Genomic DNA, 21366 nt, shown 5'->3' on the forward strand with positions numbered 1-21366 from the left:
TCAGTCTGTGAAGGAATGTGCCTAGCGATTCAGTTGTTCTGACTGCAACAGGAAGCTTATTCAAAATCATAGGGGCCAAAATGGACAAAGGACATGACCTGGATGTGTAATTGTGAAAGGAGGGACAGCCAAGTGACCCAAAGAGGTCAAACTGTTGTCCTTGATACTAAACACAATTTTGTTGTGAATATCGTTTTCTGATCTCTTTAAACTAACAGATACAAGCCCTCTGCTGAAATACAATGACAAACTTGTCTACACCAAAAAATGTAGAGTAGTTTACACTAAAAGGAAACAATTATAAAAAACAATGGATTTCATATTGTCTATTGTATGCAGGTAGAACTGAAACATGAAAAGTAATGCAGTTTTTATAATGCCATCAACTGTTAGTATTTTGAAAGTCATTGTGTTATGATTGACTATATGTTCCTCTTGGATAGAAAACGTGCTAGTGCATTTTGCATTTTGAAATGTAGAGTTTGCATTTAAACAGAATGTGGTTTTGAGCAGAAAATGAACTATTTGGCTAATTGTGTAATGTAGGTGTGTTGCTGTGTTAAGAGTTTAGAAAAAGTATCTTAAGTATAGGTAAACGCTTGTTAGCAATTGTAAAAAACTGTAATTCAAAACTACACATTCAAAGGTTTTTGAGTAGAAAGGCAGAAGGGAGACAACGTGGTAGGTTTGAACAGTGGAAGGATCCAGTGTTGGCTTCATGTGACAAGAACAGATTTCAGTTTGACTATTACTATGCTTGAAGTTTTTCTTCACATTGTCAGACAAACTTGTCTACACCAGCATGTTTGTTAACAGCTGGGATGCCTTTTTCTGGAAATGAAACACACTTCAAAGACCTTCATTACTTCTATCAACATTTTATTGTTAGGATCAGCATGTAGTTCAGTTATCGTAGTGTATCATATTGTGTCTCTAGCATGTCCTCTGAAACTGTGTAGCCACACCTCTACATGCTTCACATCTGATGTGTAATGTTAGCCCTGTTGCGCAAAAACTAACATTATAGATTGGGGCTCTGTTCCCCTTTCAGCAATCTTTTCATGAGACTTCGATTCAGAGACAGTAGTGGTCTGAACTGGTCCATGGCAACAAATATCCTAACTAAAGACACCAAAGATTTACTTCAGGTTAGCAAGTAGTTGTCTTCTTGAGAAAACCATATCACACTCTTTGGTTGCAGATAAGTGAGGGATGAATTTATTCTCGTGAATAAATGTTAAGGTGCTATTTTATTCATGCATTAAACAAGAAAGCTGTAATGCTCTTTTGTAGTACATCAGTTAGAGACCAGCAGGAGGCTCTTCTTTTGAGTTTAACAATTTATTGTACAACAGGTAAAGGAACCTCTAAATTTGCTATGGTGATTCTGACTAAAAATAGGGAGTTACTCCATTTGATGGTATTTTAGAAGCCAGCTAGTTAGTTGGCTGGGTTTTTTTTTCTGCTGAGCTCCTGAGTTCCAACTGTTCTAGTTCCTACAGTCTCCTACTGTAAGACAAGTCTGTATCTTCTTGCGATTTGTACTATTCTCATTGTGTGTACCAACACCAATTCAACAGCCAGCCAAACTCCATCCATTAAATGCAGGAGAGTCAGGATTCATCTTAGTTTTCAACTTTAATAAGATGCCGGGATGCATTCATGAATTAGGAGTGAAACTGTAAAATAATACAATAAAAACGTATAAGGAATCCGAACCTGAATACTGTGCATATGTACTAAGGTACTTCTTACTTGATCCTTCTTTGGTGACCTTTACTTCAATTTTGCATATTTTTCCATCTGCACTAGGAAAGACCTTGGAGACAAGCGCCATGGGCTATTCATTCCGAGCTGCATGAGTGTCTCTCAGTAATACAAGGTCTCCTTCTTGGATGTCAGGCCAAGCTGTGTTCCATCTGTGATGGGTCTGCAGAGTCGGAAGGTATTCGTGTCTCCGGCGATACCAAAAATGGTCAGCAAGACTCTGCACCTGCTTCCACTGTTGTCCAAACAGGTTACTCTCTGAGAAGTTTCCTGGAGGAGGAGGGGCTCCAACCTTTTGGGTGAGCAACATAGCTGGGGCAAGTATGAGAGGAGAGTCTGGATCTGTCGAGATTGGGACAAGCGGCCTTTAATTATTGCAGAGATCTCATGGGAGAGGGGACGAGATCCGCGCTGCATCAACATGGAGTCCAGTATCCTTCTCACTACGCAAATCATCCGCTCCCAAGCTCCTCCCATGTGGGATGTGTGGGGCAGATTGAATTCCCAAGTACAGGAATTGTCACTAAGGTATTTCTGTACCTCAGGCTCCTTTGCTATGTTGCGAAATCCCAATCCTTGCTTGCTCCTATGAAGTTCATTCCGCAATCGAAGCACAACTGTTTAGCAGGACCACGAATGGCAAAAAACCTTTGCAGGGCATTTATGCAGCTTGATGTGTCCATCGATTCAATAATTTTGATGTGCACTGCTCGGGTGCTCATACAAGTAAAGAGCATGGCCCAGCGTTTGTTCTGGGCGTGTCCTCCCCTAGTGCGGCAAGCTGAGACTAAGAATGGGCCAAACACATCTAGGCCAACATATGTGAATGGCGGGGATGTGCTGAGGGTGTTCTTCTGGAAGATCAGCCATTGTCTGGCTTTCTGTAGTCCCCTGCAGTCTTTTGCATGTGACGCATCTGTGTAAGACACTGCTGATGCGTCTCTTACCACCAACCAGAATCCAGAGGTTCGTAGACCTCCCTCTGTAAAGAGGCGATCCTGGTGTTTCACTTGGTTGTGGTAATGTTGTATCACCAAGGTGGAGATGTGATGGCGGCCAGGTAAGATGATGGGATTTCTTTCTTCACTGTCTAATTGTGCGTGTGCCAGACAGCCAACGACTCTGATTAGTCCAAGACAGGGTTCAACTTAGCTAGAGGGCTATTCTTGGGGATGTTTCCTTCTCTCATGAGAACGCTGTACTCCTCAGAGAATGCTGACCTCTGGACTGAAAGGATGATGACTTTTAGCTTGGGACAATTCATCCGGGTGGTGGAGTAGTTGACATTTGTGTCAGCCAGCACATTTGCTTGTCTGTATGCCAGAAGTGGACTGGAAGGAACAGGCCACATGGACGAGGCAAGTCACTGCCTTTAGCAGAAAGTCCCATGAGGAAAAATGCTCAAAGCGTTCTGGGGTAAGTGGTTTCCCAACTACGCTTGCGGCGGCAGAATTTACTTGGGGTTGAGGACAAATTTCAATGTCTGACTCTGGACATATCAATTCAAAGGTGGCTTGTGTTGCAGGATGACTTTCAGGAGATTTGTAGAGGAAGTCTGGTCCTGTCAACCACGTGGCATTTGGAAGAAGAGAGGCGAGAACAGACCTTGAAGCGTGGTCGGCAGGGTTATGTTCCGTTGGCACATAATGCCACTGTTCAGGCCTGGTAGACACTCCTGATTCTTTGGACTCGATTATGAACATACACATTAAAGCATTTGCTTTCATTGTATATGTAGCCTAATACAACTTTACTGTCCCAATAGAACTTGACAGCATCTGGCTTTATATCAATTTCATCCAACATGACGTCTGACATCTCTACAGCTAACACAGCTGTACAAAGTTCGAGTCTTGGTATAGTGGGTTCCTCTGGAGGAGTCAGCTTTGCTTTCCCCAGAAAAAAGCCAACGTCATATTGTCCATCTTCATAGATGGCCTTCAGGTAGGCTACCACTCCAAAAGCCTTGGTAGAGGCGTCTGAGAAAACACACAGTTCAGTGTGTGTTCAAAGGTGACTTTGAGCTGTATGTTCTGCGAACATGAAGTTTTTGTAGCTCCTGCAGTGAGTCTCTCCACGTTTCCCACTATCTGCACTTTTCTGAGCAGGAACCTCCCTTGGATAGTGACGGGAACTACAAGGCCAAGGGGGTTGTACAAACTGTTCACTGTTGAGAGGATGCCGCATTGAGTGAATGGTTTGCTGCTGTCTGATACTTGAAAGGTAAATGTGTCTGTGGGTATTTCCCAACTCAGACTGAGACTGCGCTGAATGAGCATGGCTTCGACCGCCAGATCGAGATCTTTCACACCTTTGGCGCAATCTTCTGGTGGAAATGCTGCCAACGCAGAAGGGCTGTTGGATGTGATTTTATGGAGCCTTAGGTTTGATTCTGCCTGTGTTCTTCAAAGTAGATCAACAGCCTCTGAAGCAGTAGGGAATGATCTAAGGCCGTCATCTACATAAAAGTCTCGCTCCACAAAGTGGTAAGTGTCAGTTCCACAATTGGGCTCACCTTCCCTCGCGGCCTGTCGGAGTCCATAGATGGCAACTGCTGGTGAAGGGCTATTTCCAAAAACATGGACCTTCATCCGGTATTCGATGATATCCTTGTCAAGATCGTTGTCGCGGAACCACAAGTACCTTAAATAGTCCCTGTGGTCCTCTCTCACTGTGAAACAGTGGAACATTTGCTGTTTATCAACAGTTACAGCTACAGGCTCCTTTCTAAAACAAATCAACACACCCAGCAGGCTGTTGTTTAAATCGGGTCCAGTTAAAAGGACATTATTCAGACAGAGACCCTGGTATTGGGCACTGGAATCGAAGACCACTCTAATTTGCTCAGGCTTTTTTGGGTGATAGACTCCAAAGGATGGAAAATACCAGCATTCCTGACTGTCACTTAGAGAAGGGGCAACCTCAGCGTGATCATTGTCAAATATTTTCTGAATGAAATCAATGAACTGCTGTTTCATTTCTGGTTTCTTCAGTAAAGTGCGTTGAAGAGAGGAGAGGCAAGTAAATACTTGCTCCCTGTTATTGGGGAGTCGAGACCTTGGGCACCTGAAGGGGAGTGGGGCAACCCAGCTGTTGTTTTCATCCCTGTAGAACTCTTTGTCCATGGTCTCCAGGAAGACTTCAGACCTCGATGGAGAGAGCAACCTTGTTGCAATTCCTTGTACGCTTGAACACCGAACAGCCGAGGTGATTGTCTTCTCTGCCTGTTAAGCTGCTTTTAAGGATGCAAGGAATGCTGTGTTTTCCATCTTTGACACTTAGCGCTTCTCTTTCTGGTGAATGTGGCTTTGACATGGAGTAAAGAATGAAGGCCTGCTATTTTCTAGCACATTTGTCTTGCAGCTCTGCACACTTTGTTTGTGTGAATTCCCCAACACACATCGCCCACCAGGACCTATCCTAGGTCCAGCTTGAGAGCAAATGGAGAATCGTGGGGCCCATTTATCTGGCATCTCCCCTTATGGATCCTCAGGATGTCGTGGCCCAGCAGCAGGAGAATCTGGGCATTTGGGTCATAGTACTTCCTGCTATGGAAATACCGCCGCTAGGGGGAGCCAAATACAACAAAGGCACATAAATGAATGGGCAGAATATGATTCATGTCAACCAGCTTAATAAACACATTATTCTCATGAATAAATTTCAGGACCGACAGGAGGCTCTTGTGAGTTTTATAGTACATGAGGTAAAGGAACAGGCTGCTAAAGACCAACCAGTTTTAAGCACGAAACCATGACATCCATTCGTGCCAGGTGATGGAAATAAGATGTTTCAGTTTTTGATTTTTAATAAATGTGGATAATTTTCAAAAAATTTTTTTGCTTTGTCATCATGGGGTATTGTGTGTAGATTAAGAATAAATTTAATCAATTTTAGAAGTCTATAACACTACAAAGTGTGCAAAAAGTGAAGGGGTCTGAATACTTTCTGAAGCTACTGTATGAACAGCTCAACAGCACTATCATTCAAGTCAAACTAACACGGTCACAGCGCAACTTTGAGTTCGCTAACTACCAGATAAGTGTCAACATAGACCAACGTTGCAAGCAGGTTGCCAGCAAATAATTAACAATGGGCCCTTACTTGCTAGCGTCGACTGTCTTAATGTTCAACCAGCTAGCCTGGTCATTTGATATTGAACTAACATCAGCTAACTGCACGAAGATGTAATCATCTAACTTTAAGTGCGAATAAGCTGCTTTGTCTCTGTATGTAAGATGATTGCGTCATGATGTCAATCATCTTAATAAGCGCCAACCTTTCATCGTATAAATGTCATTGTGTCAGTGTATTAAACTACAGAATCAGTCATGTTACAATGAAGACAGTAACAAAAACCCCTGAGCTTGTTAGGTAGCTAGCCAGCTAGCAAGCACACTGGCAGGTTATAAGAGATAAGGCACTAATAGACTGCTGAAATCATTTCAAATACACTAGTTTTACTTTACATTGGTTGCTAGATGTAGATAGGCATTAACCTTTTTTTCATAATGTGCTTGTCATCAGCCCCAGCTTCCTAAATATATCACTGAAACTCGTTACCATTGTAGGCATTAGGTAGCATACACAATTAGTTAACGGTAGTCAGCTATTTTAAATGGCTGGCGGTCTAAATCTATTAAACGACAAATACGGAGAAAAAACTATTCCAATTCCGTCATAACTACAGTTTTTAGCTGTTTTATTGGAACTTAAAATATATAAAATAAAATTAGGCAAAGTAACTTCCTCTTAGTTTGCAAATTACATCAATATTAGCTGCAAGCCACACGGAGGCACACAGCACATATTCATTAAACAAACATCATTCATTGAACGAACAATTCCTTTAATTAGCAATTTAAAAGCACAACGGATGAATTAGGATTTTTAATTTGATAAACTGTGAAATTGTTAGTGCTAACAACAATGAAGTTGCTAGAAATTCTGAGAGTATCTTCAAGTCAAAGAGGGGAACCATAACATTCACATGATGTCAATATTTCATATGGCTTAGGATCAGAGGGTAGTGTACTCCTGCTAACATACTAGTATACTAATGTATATTTTGTACCTATAAGCCTGGCTCCTTAACGTTGAATCTAAATAAAGAGTTCACAGTCAAGCAACCCCAGTCAGAGAATTTTCCTGTCACCTCTGCCATGCAAGCTTCGTGTGCGTCAGAATGCATACGTCACATTAGAACCGCCCCGTTTTAGGACATGGCCTTTACAGTGTTGCCAGATGACGTATAAATCCCCTGTATGTGGTGAGCTTTAAGTTGAAGGAGCGAAAATGAGACAAGGCGCTCACAAGGGGCATCACGGGCATGGAGTGGAATTTTACTAATGAAGGATTTATATACGGATGCAATAATTTAATTGTAAATAATGTTTATGCCCCAAATAAGATTCGAACACATCACACCCTGTTTATGCTGAACTATTCATGGGAATTTACAGTTGCTTCCCTTTCAGCCAGCCGCACTCTTGCATTGAAGGTGAACTGTGTAATTTCATTGATTTATAGAACATAATGTATGAATCATTTCCCCCATGGACTGGCATTACTAAACAAGCACATATTCACAGCTATGGGATAAACCAACCTCCATCAGAGTGCGTCAGAATCCTTGCGCAATGTAACAGTTACGGATAAATTCAGTGTCGAAGTTACGAGAAATTGTTACATTGTGAGTGACTTCAAAAGTGTAGTTGGTATAAATATCATTTTATTTGTAAAATACCTTATTACTGTACACAAATATACCAAAAATCGAAGAGAGAATCAGAATTCAAAGGTGAATTACATTCTTAATTTATTGTTGTGCCATGAAATGTGTCAATATGATACGTATTTGCTTCTGTTAGATTACCCTTGCCTTTTAAAACAAAAGGAATCGAATGTGATGGGGGGGATCCCATTATTGTGTGAGTGTACGTGTACTTGGGTGTGGGTTTGGCCGTCTTTTTAGAGATCGGAGAGACATGATGGTTTCATTTGGCGGAGGCAATTTTCCATTTCTATATTTAACTCAATAAGGACTGTCTACAAATAAACTAAATATTTGAATTGCATGAAATGGAAGATCCTTTTCTCAACGGCGGAGAACTCTGAGAAATATCACACTCTTGGCAACCCGGTCCCTTACGCCACACGTTGCATACCCACAGCCTACCGCAGCTGATTAGCAAACTAGCCAGAGCTAGCTACTTGCTGACCGTACCGTCGACGAGCAGTGTAGACTGTGAGCACGGACAGCGAGACACAAAGCTACGTGAATGACAAGGTAAACTGCTGGTCAGCTGGATAACTAGCTATCTAGATCTTTTGGCAGCACCAGCTGCGTTTACATGTCCAGATGTTGGATGAACTGACTAGCTCGTTGTAATATACAATGTATGTCTCCCTTTCAGCTGGTTGGTTTAGTAAAATACAGAAGTCTATAATGATTGCAGTGTATCTGGCTGTCTACCTACCGTAGCCAAATGCGTCGGCTAATTAGGGTACAATGCGCATGAATATAGCTAGCCGACCGGCACACAATGGCAGATACTGGCTAGGTAGCTAGCTCGCTATTAACCAAATCGTCACAAGTTAACTTAGCTGTCGACAGTGTGTCACATATTTTTTGCTCACTAACTAGCCATTAGGCTAGTGTGCTGATGCTCTGCATTGTTTTGGACAACGATACCAAGATAGCTGTTGTGATGGATTTGTTATGCTCGCTTGTTATACTGTAGATAGCCAGTCATGACTAGCTAAGAATTGTAAAGATAACTGACGTTGGATGTTAAAGCTTCCCTTGGAGTTAAATCGCTCTGTCTTGATTGATGTCTGGAGTCAGGGAAACCCTACTGTAGTATGTCATGGCAAATCCATATCATGATAGGCTTAATGTAGTTAGCTGTGCACCCTGTATCCTCAAGCATGTAAACTGAAAATTCATACACACAACTAGAGCTTGTTTTGGTTTTCTTGCATGTAGCAAAAAGTCGGTCGTCTGCATGGCTTTTATTAGGAAACATTTTCAGTTGTCAGTATTTATTCACAATCACATCTTGGTCGGCTAGATAGGCCCATTACGTCTAGATTCTCTGCTCTGTTCATTATGACAAGTTAACTAGCAAATTGTATCACTGTTACAAAAATCGATTTCTAAATGTTGCGCTCTCAAGCTCACTTGAGGAATAAACTATGGATTCTTAAGAATAACATTCTGTCTTTGTGGGGTTTATATGACTGGTAACAAAGAACAACTGGCAACCCCAGTTTATTTTAGATTAACGTTTTGCAGTGACTGAACTTAGCATGTTGTAATTTATTATTTGTCATTTGAATCATTACTTTTCTATAAATGCATGTAAACCGTTTTTACTTAAACTTCTGGGTATTACAGGTAAACTACTAATTTTATAATATAATGCTGTTAAATGAACTTGTAGTGTACTCGCATGTGGTTATGGATACACATACACTATATGGACAAAAGTATTTGGCCACACCTGTTTTTCAGGGTTTGGGCTATGCCCTTTATCTCCAGTGAAGGGCAATCTTAATGCTTCAGCATACCGAGACATTTTGGACAATGCTATGCTTCCAACTTTGTGGCAACAGTTTGGGGAAGGCCCTTTTCTATTCCAACATGACTGTGCCCCAGTGCACAAAGCAAGGACTATAAAGACATGGTTTGATGAGTTTGGTGTGGAAGAACTTGACTGGCCTGCACAGAGCCCTGACCTCAACCCCATCGAGCACCTTTGGGATGAACTGGAACGGAGAGCTAGGCTTTCTTGTCCAACATCAGTGCCTGACCTTACAAATGCTCTACAGAATGAATGGGCACAAAAATCCCACAGAAACACTCCAAAATCTTGTGGAAAGCCTTCCAAGAAGAGTGGAAGCTGTTATAGCTGCAAAAGGGGGACCAACTCCATATTAAAGTATATGTATTTGAATACAATGCCATTACAGTCCCTGTTGGTGTAATCGTCAGGCGTCCGAATACTTTTGTCCATATATATCCATATATGGATATACATGGATAAATTTCCATATTCATTGAAACAGGGCATAACAAAAAAGACAATGACAATGTTATGAGTTATGGATTAATAAACACACACTTATACATTATAATGGCATTCATACAGTGTGTTTGACATATGCTTTCGCACTTTCAGGCAGGAACATTAAGAATGACAATGATTTATTTCATTTCATCCAGGGTTCATGGGGTCTTTATAAATATTGATGAGGGAGTGTACATCTTTACATTTTTCATTATTTTCTATTAATCAACAAGCAAATGTCATACTAATTGATTACAGGCTTAGTGGTTGAATGATGATGGAATATCTGGTTTCATCCCTCATTTATGTCAGTTTCTTGGTTTTCTGTGTTTCTGTGTCCTTGGCGTTTTCAGAATACCGCAGTGCTGACCTGCCATGGGCAAGGCTTGCCGTGCGGTAATCTCAGTGTGACGCGGACCCATCTTCTCCCAGCATGGCTGTGGCTATGAACATGGCGGTGGAGACGGAGAAGGCCCAGGCCCTGCTGCAGACCTTCAGCACTGCCTCAGTGGTGGCCAGCACGGGCCTGGGCGTCTTCTGCTTCCTCGCTGACCGCTTCCTGCAGCTCTCGCTCATCCAGAACCACATCTGGCTGAGAGCGGCAACAGACAACGCAGTTCACGCTGCCATTGCACTGTGGTCCTGGGCCATCGTCATAGGGCTGAGGAAGAAGAGCGACCTCTACGAAGTGGCGCTGGCTGGATTCCTCGCCTCAGTCATAGACCTTGACCACTTCTACCTGGCTGGATCTCTGTCTCTCAAAGTGAGTCGCTCTCTAGTGGCAATACTCACAGTTACCCCAGTCATTCAAGTGTTTTTGTGCCAGAAATAACATCCTAAATTTACTTACCCAATGAGTTAACTTTGAATTAATTTCTTGTGTACTTTGGTGACCTGAGAAAACCATGCTTGTAGGGAATGCAAGGGATTGTGTTGTTGGGTATCATTAGTTGGCCAGACTGATAACGTTTTGGGACTTTTCCAGCTTGGGTGCCAACAGGTTGACCAATGTAGGAAATGTGGAAAATTTGGAGTGGGTAGAGAGGGTGATCCATGAGGAAAGCACTAGTTCCTAAATCATAAATGCTCATTAAGGCTAATGCTAAATCCAAAAAACCCAAAAACATTGTCCTGTGTTTGAAAGAAGTACCAAGACATCACAAGTAGGAAGAAGCACAGAAACTGTATAGACAAGGGACAGTAGCTATGTAAATATTGTAATAAATTAATAAATTAGTAAATAATGTAATATTGTAATATCTGATAATGTATCCCCATGTACTAAGCAAACGACAGACTCTAGCAGTATGATAAACACTGGCACCATATTCACCTCAACAAGACAAGAGATGAAAGCAATAGAAGAATGTCCCTGCTAACCTCGGTCAGGCTGTATCTTGACACAGTGTTATAGCCCAATGTAACATTATCACATGTAGAGTGATAGGATGGACACCCTGGTGAACATCCCTGGATGTGTCACTCCTGTTAATATCCAGCATATCTTTGAACCCATCTTTATAAAAACATTTAAGATAAATTTGATTATTTGACATGTTTGTGAATGAATTAAAAATGTTCCTCACTGTAACATCCTTTCTTTCCTCCCCCCAAAACAGGCAGCTCTGAACCTGCCCCACCGGCCGCCGCTGCACTGCTCTACCCTTATCCCAGCACTCTGCCTGTCCCTCCGTCTGCTCATGTGGGCCTGCCGGCTCAAGGACTCCTGGTGCTTCCTGCCCTGGATGCTCTTCATCTCGCTGGCCTCCCACCACGTGCGGGACGGGGCACGCCACGGCCTGTGGGTGTGCCCCCTCGGGAACACCATGCCCGTCCCCTACTGGCTGTACGTGGCCATCACTGCCACCCTGCCGCACCTCTGCTCTGTGCTCATGTACCTGACGGGCACCAGGGACGTGATCTCCACTAAGCATGGCATTGCCATCGATGTCTGAGCCCAAACGGTAGCGGCACACTGATACAGCAGCCGCCACAGACGTGGTTTGCAAAAAGTGCAACTCTGTGTCAGGGTTTCACTCCTCAGTCCTCACCTCGTGCCACCCCCACTTACATTACTTTTCCTCTGTGCCCTATTTTCTTGGAATTGCACAGCTTCTCTGTAATTGCCCTTACCTTTTGTTTCTATGTTGCAAAGCTGTGCCTGTCAGGTGTATGAAAAATGGTTGCCATTGGAGATTGTTACAGTTAGTTGGAGTTGTATCTGCATGTCCAGTTTTTGGGGGTAAATTCAGTGAATATGCACTGCCGAATGAAGAATCCCATACAGAAGGTCAGTAAAGGGGTTTTTCTTTCATGAGTGGATGGAACCAATGGAGACATCACCACTTCAATAGGTAACTCTTTTATTTTGTACATAGTGTGAATTAGTGAAACAGCGTTGATCAGCCATCAGCTCTCCATGTCATATTTTCACATCTAAGATATCCAGGGAAAAGACCGAAACTCTCCTGTCAAGTTTAAGACACTCAGCATTTATACAACAGAAAGAAGTGTGATGATTCAAACAATCATTGATTACCTCAGTAAGAGGTAGAGATGGGTTGCCAGCTGCCATAATTTGACTGTCATTCCACTGTCATGGAGAATTTAAAGGAACTGTGGTGTTGATCACCATGAATAATTCTCATATCAATATGAATCCTTGCTTGTAGACTGTCAATCAATTACATTTTCTGTGAGGTGTAACCATGGTCGCACAAGACTTTGGATTAGAGTTGTTGAGCAGGTCCAATACAAAGGGTATTTGGTCTGCCATGATCATCTGTATAATTGCATTAAGTGGGGCGACACTTGACTGTAACCCCACATGTCATTTACTTTGAAATGTTTTATTTTGATATGATATATTTTTGATATTGATAATCTGAACTTGTGAACTCATCATTTTGCACATACTGTTTTTTTGCACTTCATCCAAAGTAATTTTACTCAACTAAGTGTATTTTATTTAACATGTCTTGTTGCGTGTAAATGTAATTGATATATAATTGATATTTTAGTCTTCAGATAATTTTAGGTGTATTCACAACTGTGATAATACAATTCACTTCATTGGAATAATATAGTTGTGCTTAATTCTCTAATAAATTAAAGATGAAAAGAAACTTCAGATTTTGCTGAATTTTCACACATCGTAGTTGCCAGTCAGCAGGTATGTACAACCATCTTATGTGCCTGGACTCTCATATGGGAAAAATAAGAACCGAGATCCCATTCAGGCAACCATGCCCTCCGTGTATTAAATTTTGCTGTTCAGTATAGTTAATTTCTGTATTTAAGCAGTGAATTGCTCTTTAGTGTCATGGCCAAAGTGGTAAGTCCTAAACAGTACCATTTACTTGGTTTTATTTACATCATTTGTAGGAATCCTACGGTGTCTTTCAGTGACATTGAGGGTCACCAGTTCAATTCAATTCAATTCAGTTTCAAATTCAGTTGTTCCTTTTCTCCTCATAAGGAATGCTGTTCTGCCATTTACAGATGTTGCTTTCACACAATGTATGTATCAGAGAATATACAATAAATAAGTTTACAAGTTTTAGGTCTATAAAATCTAATTCTCAGTTTGTGTTTGAATTATTCTACTTCATGTTCTAATAGCAGAATAAACAATAGAATTGCTGGATGTCTTTCATTGTAGAAATCTTATAGTATCATAGTATTATAGTATCGCAATGACTGAATTTAAGATGTGTTTGACCTCAACATAACAGGATACAGTAAATTTTAATTTATTAATTTTGTATACATACCCCTGGGTTAACCTGCTGCAAGGAACTGGTTTAAATTTGTACATTTTAAACTGTTTTACTCCATTTCCTTTGGAAGAAAAATACCATTATAGGTATTTGTCTTACAATCTGACGGACTGATTTTGTGTAAATGTTTGATATCAAATATTGAAGAATACTCCATATACCTTCAATAATAAGCAGTTGAGCCTTATCCAATAAAACAGAGTTTGACATCACATACTTGACATAGAGCATACTTGATATTTTGCTGTTGTAATAAAATGAATTATGCCTATGTTAATTTTAGAACTGAGGTCTGTCTGGAAGGACTAGGTTTTATTTAAATTCATTATGTACAGTATGTTAGTAGTAAATTATTAATTCCACTTGTGATTTTCTGAACAATATAATTTTATATTAAACAATTCTCAGCAGCAATGTTCATTTAATTTAATGTCATGTTAAGGTATCAACACATCCCACACAACATTATGATTATGGTGGCTGATGGTCCTGCTGAGTAATATGGAAAAATGGAAAACAAAAAAAGTTGATTAAATTAGTGACTCTAAAATAAACACATTACAGCATTCAACTGAGATGCACGTAACCATCTCACATTGTTCACAGTCATGGTTAAAGCTGAATATAGTGTATTTAATGTATTAAAAATACATCACTATGCCAACTAGCATACAGTACATTTAGCTTTTGTTCTGACAGCTCCCACTCAGTAGCGAGAGATAAATACAAGCCTTAATTTAGGACGAAGTTGCTGCTACACTGTTGAAACTGTTACAAAACACAAGCAGAGACTGCACAAGACCTTCCTCCTTGGCTTGAAAAGTAGGCCAAGGACACCCATGAGCAAAGCCATCTGAGCACTTCATGAGGTAGAGCTGTGGCAGAAGTCTCATGAGCGCAGCTGCATTTCTTCATGAGTCATTGCTTTGAAAAGAGCACATGGGCGGACTCACACATATAGGACAAATGGACAAAACAGCAGTAATGCCCCATCTGAGGGGTGAAAAACCAATATATTTTGTATCAACTCAGTATGTTCTTGATCTTCCAATAAATTGGCATATTGTACATATAGCAAAGTGGGAGAAAATCCAAAATGTCCAAACCACACTTTTGCATGATTGTCCTTCAGACAAAGGGGCCCTCCTGTGATAACGCATTCAGCCTTCCAGTTTAGAGCACCGTTAAGCACCTCATCGACAGAGCTGCGTTAGCACCTGTTGTCGAGTAGAGAAGGAGACAGCAGGTGAGGCTTGCGCTATCCTTGTGCTGTCGAATGCTTGGATCTGCTTCACCACCAACCTGCCAGCTTCCAGCAGAGACAGTACAGGAGGGAAAGGAGGAGCACAAAAAACCCCAGATGCAATCAAACAAGAAACGCTTGGACAATCTGGAATCATTTGCGAGGGACACGGCAGAGCCGCATGGATGAAAATTTGTGCTAAAAAGTAGCTTTGAGGAGCATAAAAGTCTTACAGTTGCTCTCCCTCTGGGCATTTTCCCATGTCTGACCCTTCTCTTCAAATGAGCTCTTTTCAAAGGATCTGACTCTTTTTATTGAACTGAGATCATCTCTGTCCCTGAGGGTCCTTCAGAAGGTGCTGCATTGACAAGTAAATTCAATTAGGTTAAAAGCAAGCTGGGCTTCCAAGGGGAGCTCTGTGTTATATGCTTTATAATGCAAAATGACAGCTTCAAACATGCAAAGTTTCAGTATCTGTTACTTCTATGCCTCCATAAGTTTGAATTGAAATGGTGCAGTGAATTAATCTTGTACAGATGTGGTCACACCCTCCTGTTCCATTATTGTGGCACATGCAAGCAATGTTTCAGTCAAGTCAACTGATGCCCACCAGACTATGCAAGAGCAACCATGCGCAACCATATATGAATGTTTGTCACTCAAGGTTAGTATGAAGTTTCCATCAAAAAAGTAGAAAGCATTCTTGTTCTGTGTGCAAACAAACCATCATCAGACATTACTGAATCTCAATGGGAATTTTGTACATCCCATGTTATATTACTTTACATCATGTGTCAGCATCGAAACAAAGACAACCTAAAGGTCCATCTACAGTTCCCTAATTTATATTAGTCAAAATTAAGTTACACCAATGATAACTTTCCAAGATCTCAGCAACCTAGTTATGCACTAGATGTGAACATAAAAAACAGAACTGGATCACTGGAATTGGCAGGGCCACAGCATGCCCATCTAGATTGGAATGAAGAATACTGCTGACTCGGTAGTACATTTAGAATGGCTAACCCTATATCAGATGTGCGTTCTACTTTTTGTGAAGGGTTGAGGTTAGACATGTGGATTAGGAGATGACATGCTTTATTCTTCGTGCTTTTGCACAAGTAGGACACATAAACCCATTGTGGGGTTATCCTACCAATAAAGCAATGACTGGGCTGGACAAGACAGAATAAAATTTGACACTGGATCCTAAATTTTTTAATACAAGTGTTTTTTATTTTTATTTATTTATTTTTTTACTAACATTAGCAACAATAATGGTATAATAAGACATTTTTGCCACAGATAGGAACAGGAGCATAACATTACTCAGGGTAAGATTATACATGGTTCTATTTACATATGTGGTATTATTTAGTACTGTGTCCTACAGTGTATAGAATCTTTTTATAAGAGAAATTGGGAAGCTCCTTGGTGAGGTCTATAGTTGCAGTGGTCTTTCAAGTACAGACTCTGGCTAACATGTGCAACATGTGACAGTGGAAAAAGTGTGACACGTAACACTGACTTGTCCTCACCAAGAACAAATGGCTTTCCAGACGCTGTCTTGTAGCCTTTCTCGGTTAGGGTTTTCCTTAGTATCTCTACTTTGTCACTCATCCAGTAGTCGGTCCTCTCTCCATCCAAGTACATCTCCTTAATAATGCCCCCCCAACCCCCTGGGCTCTGGAGCAACCGCCTGAGCTTTAGATTGATTCTGCAGCGCTGCCACCTGCTGATGTAATGGGCACAAAGATTTACGGCGCTGTCTACTTTCAGATGGATGGTCCCCCCTCATAGCCTGCCTGAGGCCACCTTTTCATCCCCTGTCAACCTCACTATCCAGAGAACAGACCTGTTGCGATTAACTGATGCCTTTTATGCATAGCCCTATATTAGTATTTGCACTACTTTCCAATAGTCTTGCAACTGCCTTTTGGTAGGGTTAGGGAATAATTTTCCATTTTTTTCCCAATTTGACCTAGGGTTTTCCTGGTTTCTTAAATTCTGTCTGGAAAATACCCACTATGCTACTTTGTAAAGGATTTTTTGGCAGTCTAGATTGTAAAAATGCACTATAACAAATACACTTGACTTGACTGGAACTAATAATATTGAAAAGACTTGTAGGTTTTTAATTAATGGCTGAGAAGCTTAGTAATACCAGCAAGAACATGAGGTTACCAGCTAATGGCTTTGAAGCCTAATAAATGATCCCAGCAAGTACTAACACAGGACAGTAGTGTAGTATAGTGGTTACTGTTATGTAACTGGGCTTCCCTGCACAGATTCCAGGTTCATTTCCCAGAGGAGGCACTGACATTGTAGCTGTGATGCTTAACTTTGAAGGCAATTTACCTGAATTACAGTAATACAGTAAATATGAACCTGTAATCACAGATTTTAAAAACGTGAATAATGTAAAATAAGGACATCTAATAAACAAAAGATGTCTACTACTAATAATAATAATAATAACAGAGAAACCAAAATAAACCTTTCTGTCTCACACAGGAAGTTTTCTGTTGCAGTGGCACCTGCCAATACAGTTAGCTGAATTCTTGTTACTACATGAGGATCCGGCCATATACGCAGGAAGAAACTATTGTACTGTGTACTGGCATGTTGTTTTCAGAATTCCTTGGCACACAGTCCTTTTCACTAGTTTATCCAGCAGGTGTCACCCTTCCTACACAGAAGGAAAATGTGTGCCTTGCTACAGTATTTTTGTGTTCGGAAAGGCAAGGTTTAAATGAAGATAGAGACAAAGAGGTTTTTGATGGATTTAAGAGAGAGGCCTGTATTTGCCTGTTATTATTTTTGTCTCTCTTTTATTCTACCCCTGTGCCTGGCTTTCCCCTTGAGTTCATTTCCAAGCGTTTTATCTTCATTTCTTTACACAGGTTGGATTTTCCCTGGAGCTTGGAGCTCTTGTGTTGTCCCTCACTCTATCAAACAAATAATGGAAGATTCTCTCTTTGAATTGACTGTAGTGCTGGACATGAGCTGTACTGAAACTGTATTCACATCTGAACAATAGGTAGAGTAGCTGCTGAAACAATTTATCTGGGTCATTTGTGTCCAGGTGAGAGATTTAGCCTAATACATTGATTTGTTAAATTAAACTATAGTCCATTGCCAAATGCCCACCCATTGAGGTCTGTTCTGGAGTGTTTGTCCTGTTGACTAAAATTGATGTATGCAGGACTTAACAGCTTACCTTCCATTCCTTAGTAACCTCAGTTAAATTCAGGATTGTTATGTTTTAATATGCAACATGCATTCCAGTTTCTATGAAAGCAAACTGTATGGAATTACAATACCCAAGAAAGTTAGTGACATACATAAGTCTGCCGGAATTAGCTATTCATATCATCTTTTTGAATGCAGTTTGTGTCTGGCATGCAAGGCCATGAATTCTACATGGGAAGAGAGTAGGTTAAGGTTTATCTTTCAGTACTAAAAAGGCTTAGATGTTGACAGTGTGACTGGGGCCTATACTTTTATTAATTTAGCTTTTATTTTATTTTTTTTCTGTATTTTCACTTCATTACTGTTGCCAGTTGCACTCCAGCATTTTAATGTAATTCTGTTGCCACTGGCACAAAAATTCTGATCCTGCCCCGCATGGGTTTTTGTAGGTTGGCCTTAATACTTATACAGGATATTACCCTTTATCTAGCCATAGCTGATTAATTGTGCAGCTCTTACTCCATAATGTTTTTCTTCCTGGATATCCCAGTTAATACGGTGAACTGTTTTTAGATCAAACAGCAATCATTGGCACATTGTTAATCTTTTATACACATGTTCAATGACGATATAAAAAATATAGTGAACTGAAAACCTCAGATCATTCATTTCATCCATACAGCTCTGAACTGCGTTGATATGATGAATCCTTGTCTTTTGCTCTAAATTCAGTTGGAACCAGTGGGAATTCACTGCTTGTCTGTGATGGCAGAGAGAGGTTCCCTGATGAAAAGTTTTGACCTTTTTTGGGTTTCTACAGCAAAAGCTCGGAAATCACACAAACAGTATTTTTTTTTTTGGGGGGGGGTTGGGGGGGGGGGCTATTTTAAAGGGCAGGAATGTTAGAGGTTCCTGTAATGGCTCTTGACAGGGGCAGCTCCCGAAACCCCACACACTTTTCTTCTTAATTGCAGTTTCTGTCTGGCTGACAGTACTAAGTGCCCTGGAATGACAGGAAGTTAATAAGTTTAACACTTTCCTCACCATTCAGCAAGTGCCATTCAATTTGCCTTTCAATTCCGCCACATTGACAGGTGGCTGGGTCACCGCCACGCGTAGTGACCTTCATGCACATATGCACTGTGTACATCTGCTCTATCCCTCTTTAACTCCAGGCAGAAATTTCCCCAAGTGCTGATCTGTGATCAGTCTTATTGCTTAGCTTATACTGGTTAAGGATAGTGCTATGGTAGAAAAATGTGACCCTACATAAGCTCCTCTTTCCAGTTTCCAGTTTGCTTCCACTCAACCATTGCGGCAGTCTCTGTGCAATCATATACTTGTGCTCTTTATGTTCCCACTGATTTTAGGGTTTTCCTGGAAAAAAAAATATTTGGAGAGGCTGTTTTGAAGGAAAGAGCACAGCAGCCCACCAAGTGTCTGCTTTTTTTCCAGGCCCATATTTTACAAGCCTGTGACAGAGTGAAAACCTTCAAAATGAATCTTATGTGTCGTAAGATGTCAGGATGTGGTGAACTAAAAAAAAATGTTGAAGATGCAGTAAAACCCCATGTGGCACACAAGTGTTCCTGTTACTCCTCTCATAAGCTCTGATGCAGGTCTGCCTATTTGGAAAGAAACGCCACTGTATGAGACAAGCTGTCAATGCCCCCTGCAGGAATTCAGCTGCAGCGAACTGCAAATAAAGTAAGACTTTAAAGCCATTAAATATTTTAAGTTAAATGGATATAAACAGTATCAGCTGGTTAAAACTTCATATGCTGTACCAAAAGTGCCCTATTTGGCATCTAACTATTTAAGCCATTCATCCATTTATTTCTTTATATATTTTCAAAACTCAGGTCAAATTAACTGAAATGTCACCTATGACTGTGTTCAGTCAGTGTTGCTGGAGATGAGATTAAATATCTGCTCATCTGACATTCAGCTGTGTTGGAAGGCAGAAACGCTGAGGACAAACTGTTTACAAAGTAAGCCAGTCAATACTGCCAGGATGAAGGAAGGATGAAAGAAGCGTAACGGCACATTTCACAAACCTTATTGCTTTTAGATCACATATAATAACCACTCCAAAGATGACGAGGGAGACGGGATCGAGACGAGATTAAACGAAATTTCAATGTTCAGACAGAAAAATGTGGTAAATTGGACATTCAGTGCACCCACTTTGCTCACTGCAGCTGCTGGCTTAATTGCTTGGACTGGAATGTGCATAGCTTTGAAAAATTAATGCACTGGGTCAAAAATTGCGCACCCCACAAAAATCGAACCATTTCATTGACCATTCAGCTGCTTCTAAAATAGAAAGGTTAAGAGTGGATATAATTACATGCATATCCCCTCCACCAAAGATAAGGGCTACTCTAGCACCTCTGTTACTTTGGTCTGATGCACAATGTCACCTGTGTAGAGTCCGCATAATGAATCTCAAGGAATTATTGTTCAGATTGCAACATGGGTGGTTTCTATCTAATGTCTCAAGGTAAGGTGATCAATCCACAGATGTGCTTTGAACCATGACAGAGGACATGTCTTCTGGCATGAGTATGAGACCCGTTTGATTTGTTGATGTGGTTGATTTTAAAGTCACGCCAGGAGAAATGATAGTCTGGTTGCAGCTACACACACACACATTCACACACAAATACATGTGCACACACACACACACACACACACACACACACACACACACACTCACACAAATATGCACACACAATGTAATTCTGGTCAGGTTTGTGAACTCCTTGTAGGTATTCTACCAGGAATAATAATACAAGTGTCACTCATACAATACAGCCCCAGGGGGTCCCTGCAGTACCTGCCATGATATATGATAAGACTACAGCACTCATCTTTCCTTGTAGTGTGATCACCAGAATGTTATGAAAGTCTACTGCAGGCTTGGCTTTAACAGAATCCTTTTTTTGTCTAGAAAATCTGGGTATTCCAGCCAGTGCGCAAGCTGAGGGGCAGCCCAGTAAACCAGTCAAATAAATCAATTGGATTTTACTTAATAAAGCACTCTGGAAGCATAAATAAATAAATAAATAAATGGCACAAAGTGCTTCACCGCGTGCATTACAGAGAGGCAATGCAAATCACAGCAGCTTGTAAATCAAATGTAGAGGTGATGTTTAGAGGTGGAAAGAGATGAAGTGGCATGAACACAATGTGCTAATTCCACCCATTTTGGAGCAAGGCAATTGTATAAAAGAAATACCTGCTTTCCAATGTAGAGCTATGGCTGGGCTAGCTTCAGGGTGATTTTCCATCCTTTCTTTTGTTGAGCCTA

General features: G+C 40.8%; 1 protein-coding gene across 1 annotated transcript; it reads left to right on the forward strand.

Moving 5' to 3' along the window:
• The first annotated feature begins 7930 nt into the window (after positions 1 to 7930).
• tmem267 (transmembrane protein 267) lies at positions 7931 to 12427 on the forward strand. The gene is made up of 3 exons (XM_036527898.1): positions 7931 to 8056; positions 10193 to 10602; positions 11459 to 12427. Exons 2-3 carry the CDS (start codon positions 10273 to 10275, stop codon positions 11792 to 11794), a joined length of 666 nt encoding a protein of 221 aa, XP_036383791.1. The 5' UTR covers positions 7931 to 8056; positions 10193 to 10272; the 3' UTR covers positions 11795 to 12427.
• Positions 12428 to 21366: the final 8939 nt, after the last annotated feature.

This window comes from Megalops cyprinoides, chromosome 4, assembly GCF_013368585.1.
Source record: "Megalops cyprinoides isolate fMegCyp1 chromosome 4, fMegCyp1.pri, whole genome shotgun sequence".
NCBI lineage: Eukaryota > Metazoa > Chordata > Actinopteri > Elopiformes > Megalopidae > Megalops > Megalops cyprinoides.

Bases quoted from the DNA above. Each gene is read 5' to 3' on its own strand.
- tmem267 (XM_036527898.1), top strand. From the start codon at position 10,273: ATGGCTGTGGCTATGAACATGGCGGTGGAGACGGAGAAGGCCCAGGCC. The intron at 10,603-11,458 runs GTGAGTCGCTCT...CCCCCAAAACAG, and splicing joins CTGGATCTCTGTCTCTCAAA to GCAGCTCTGAACCTGCCCCA.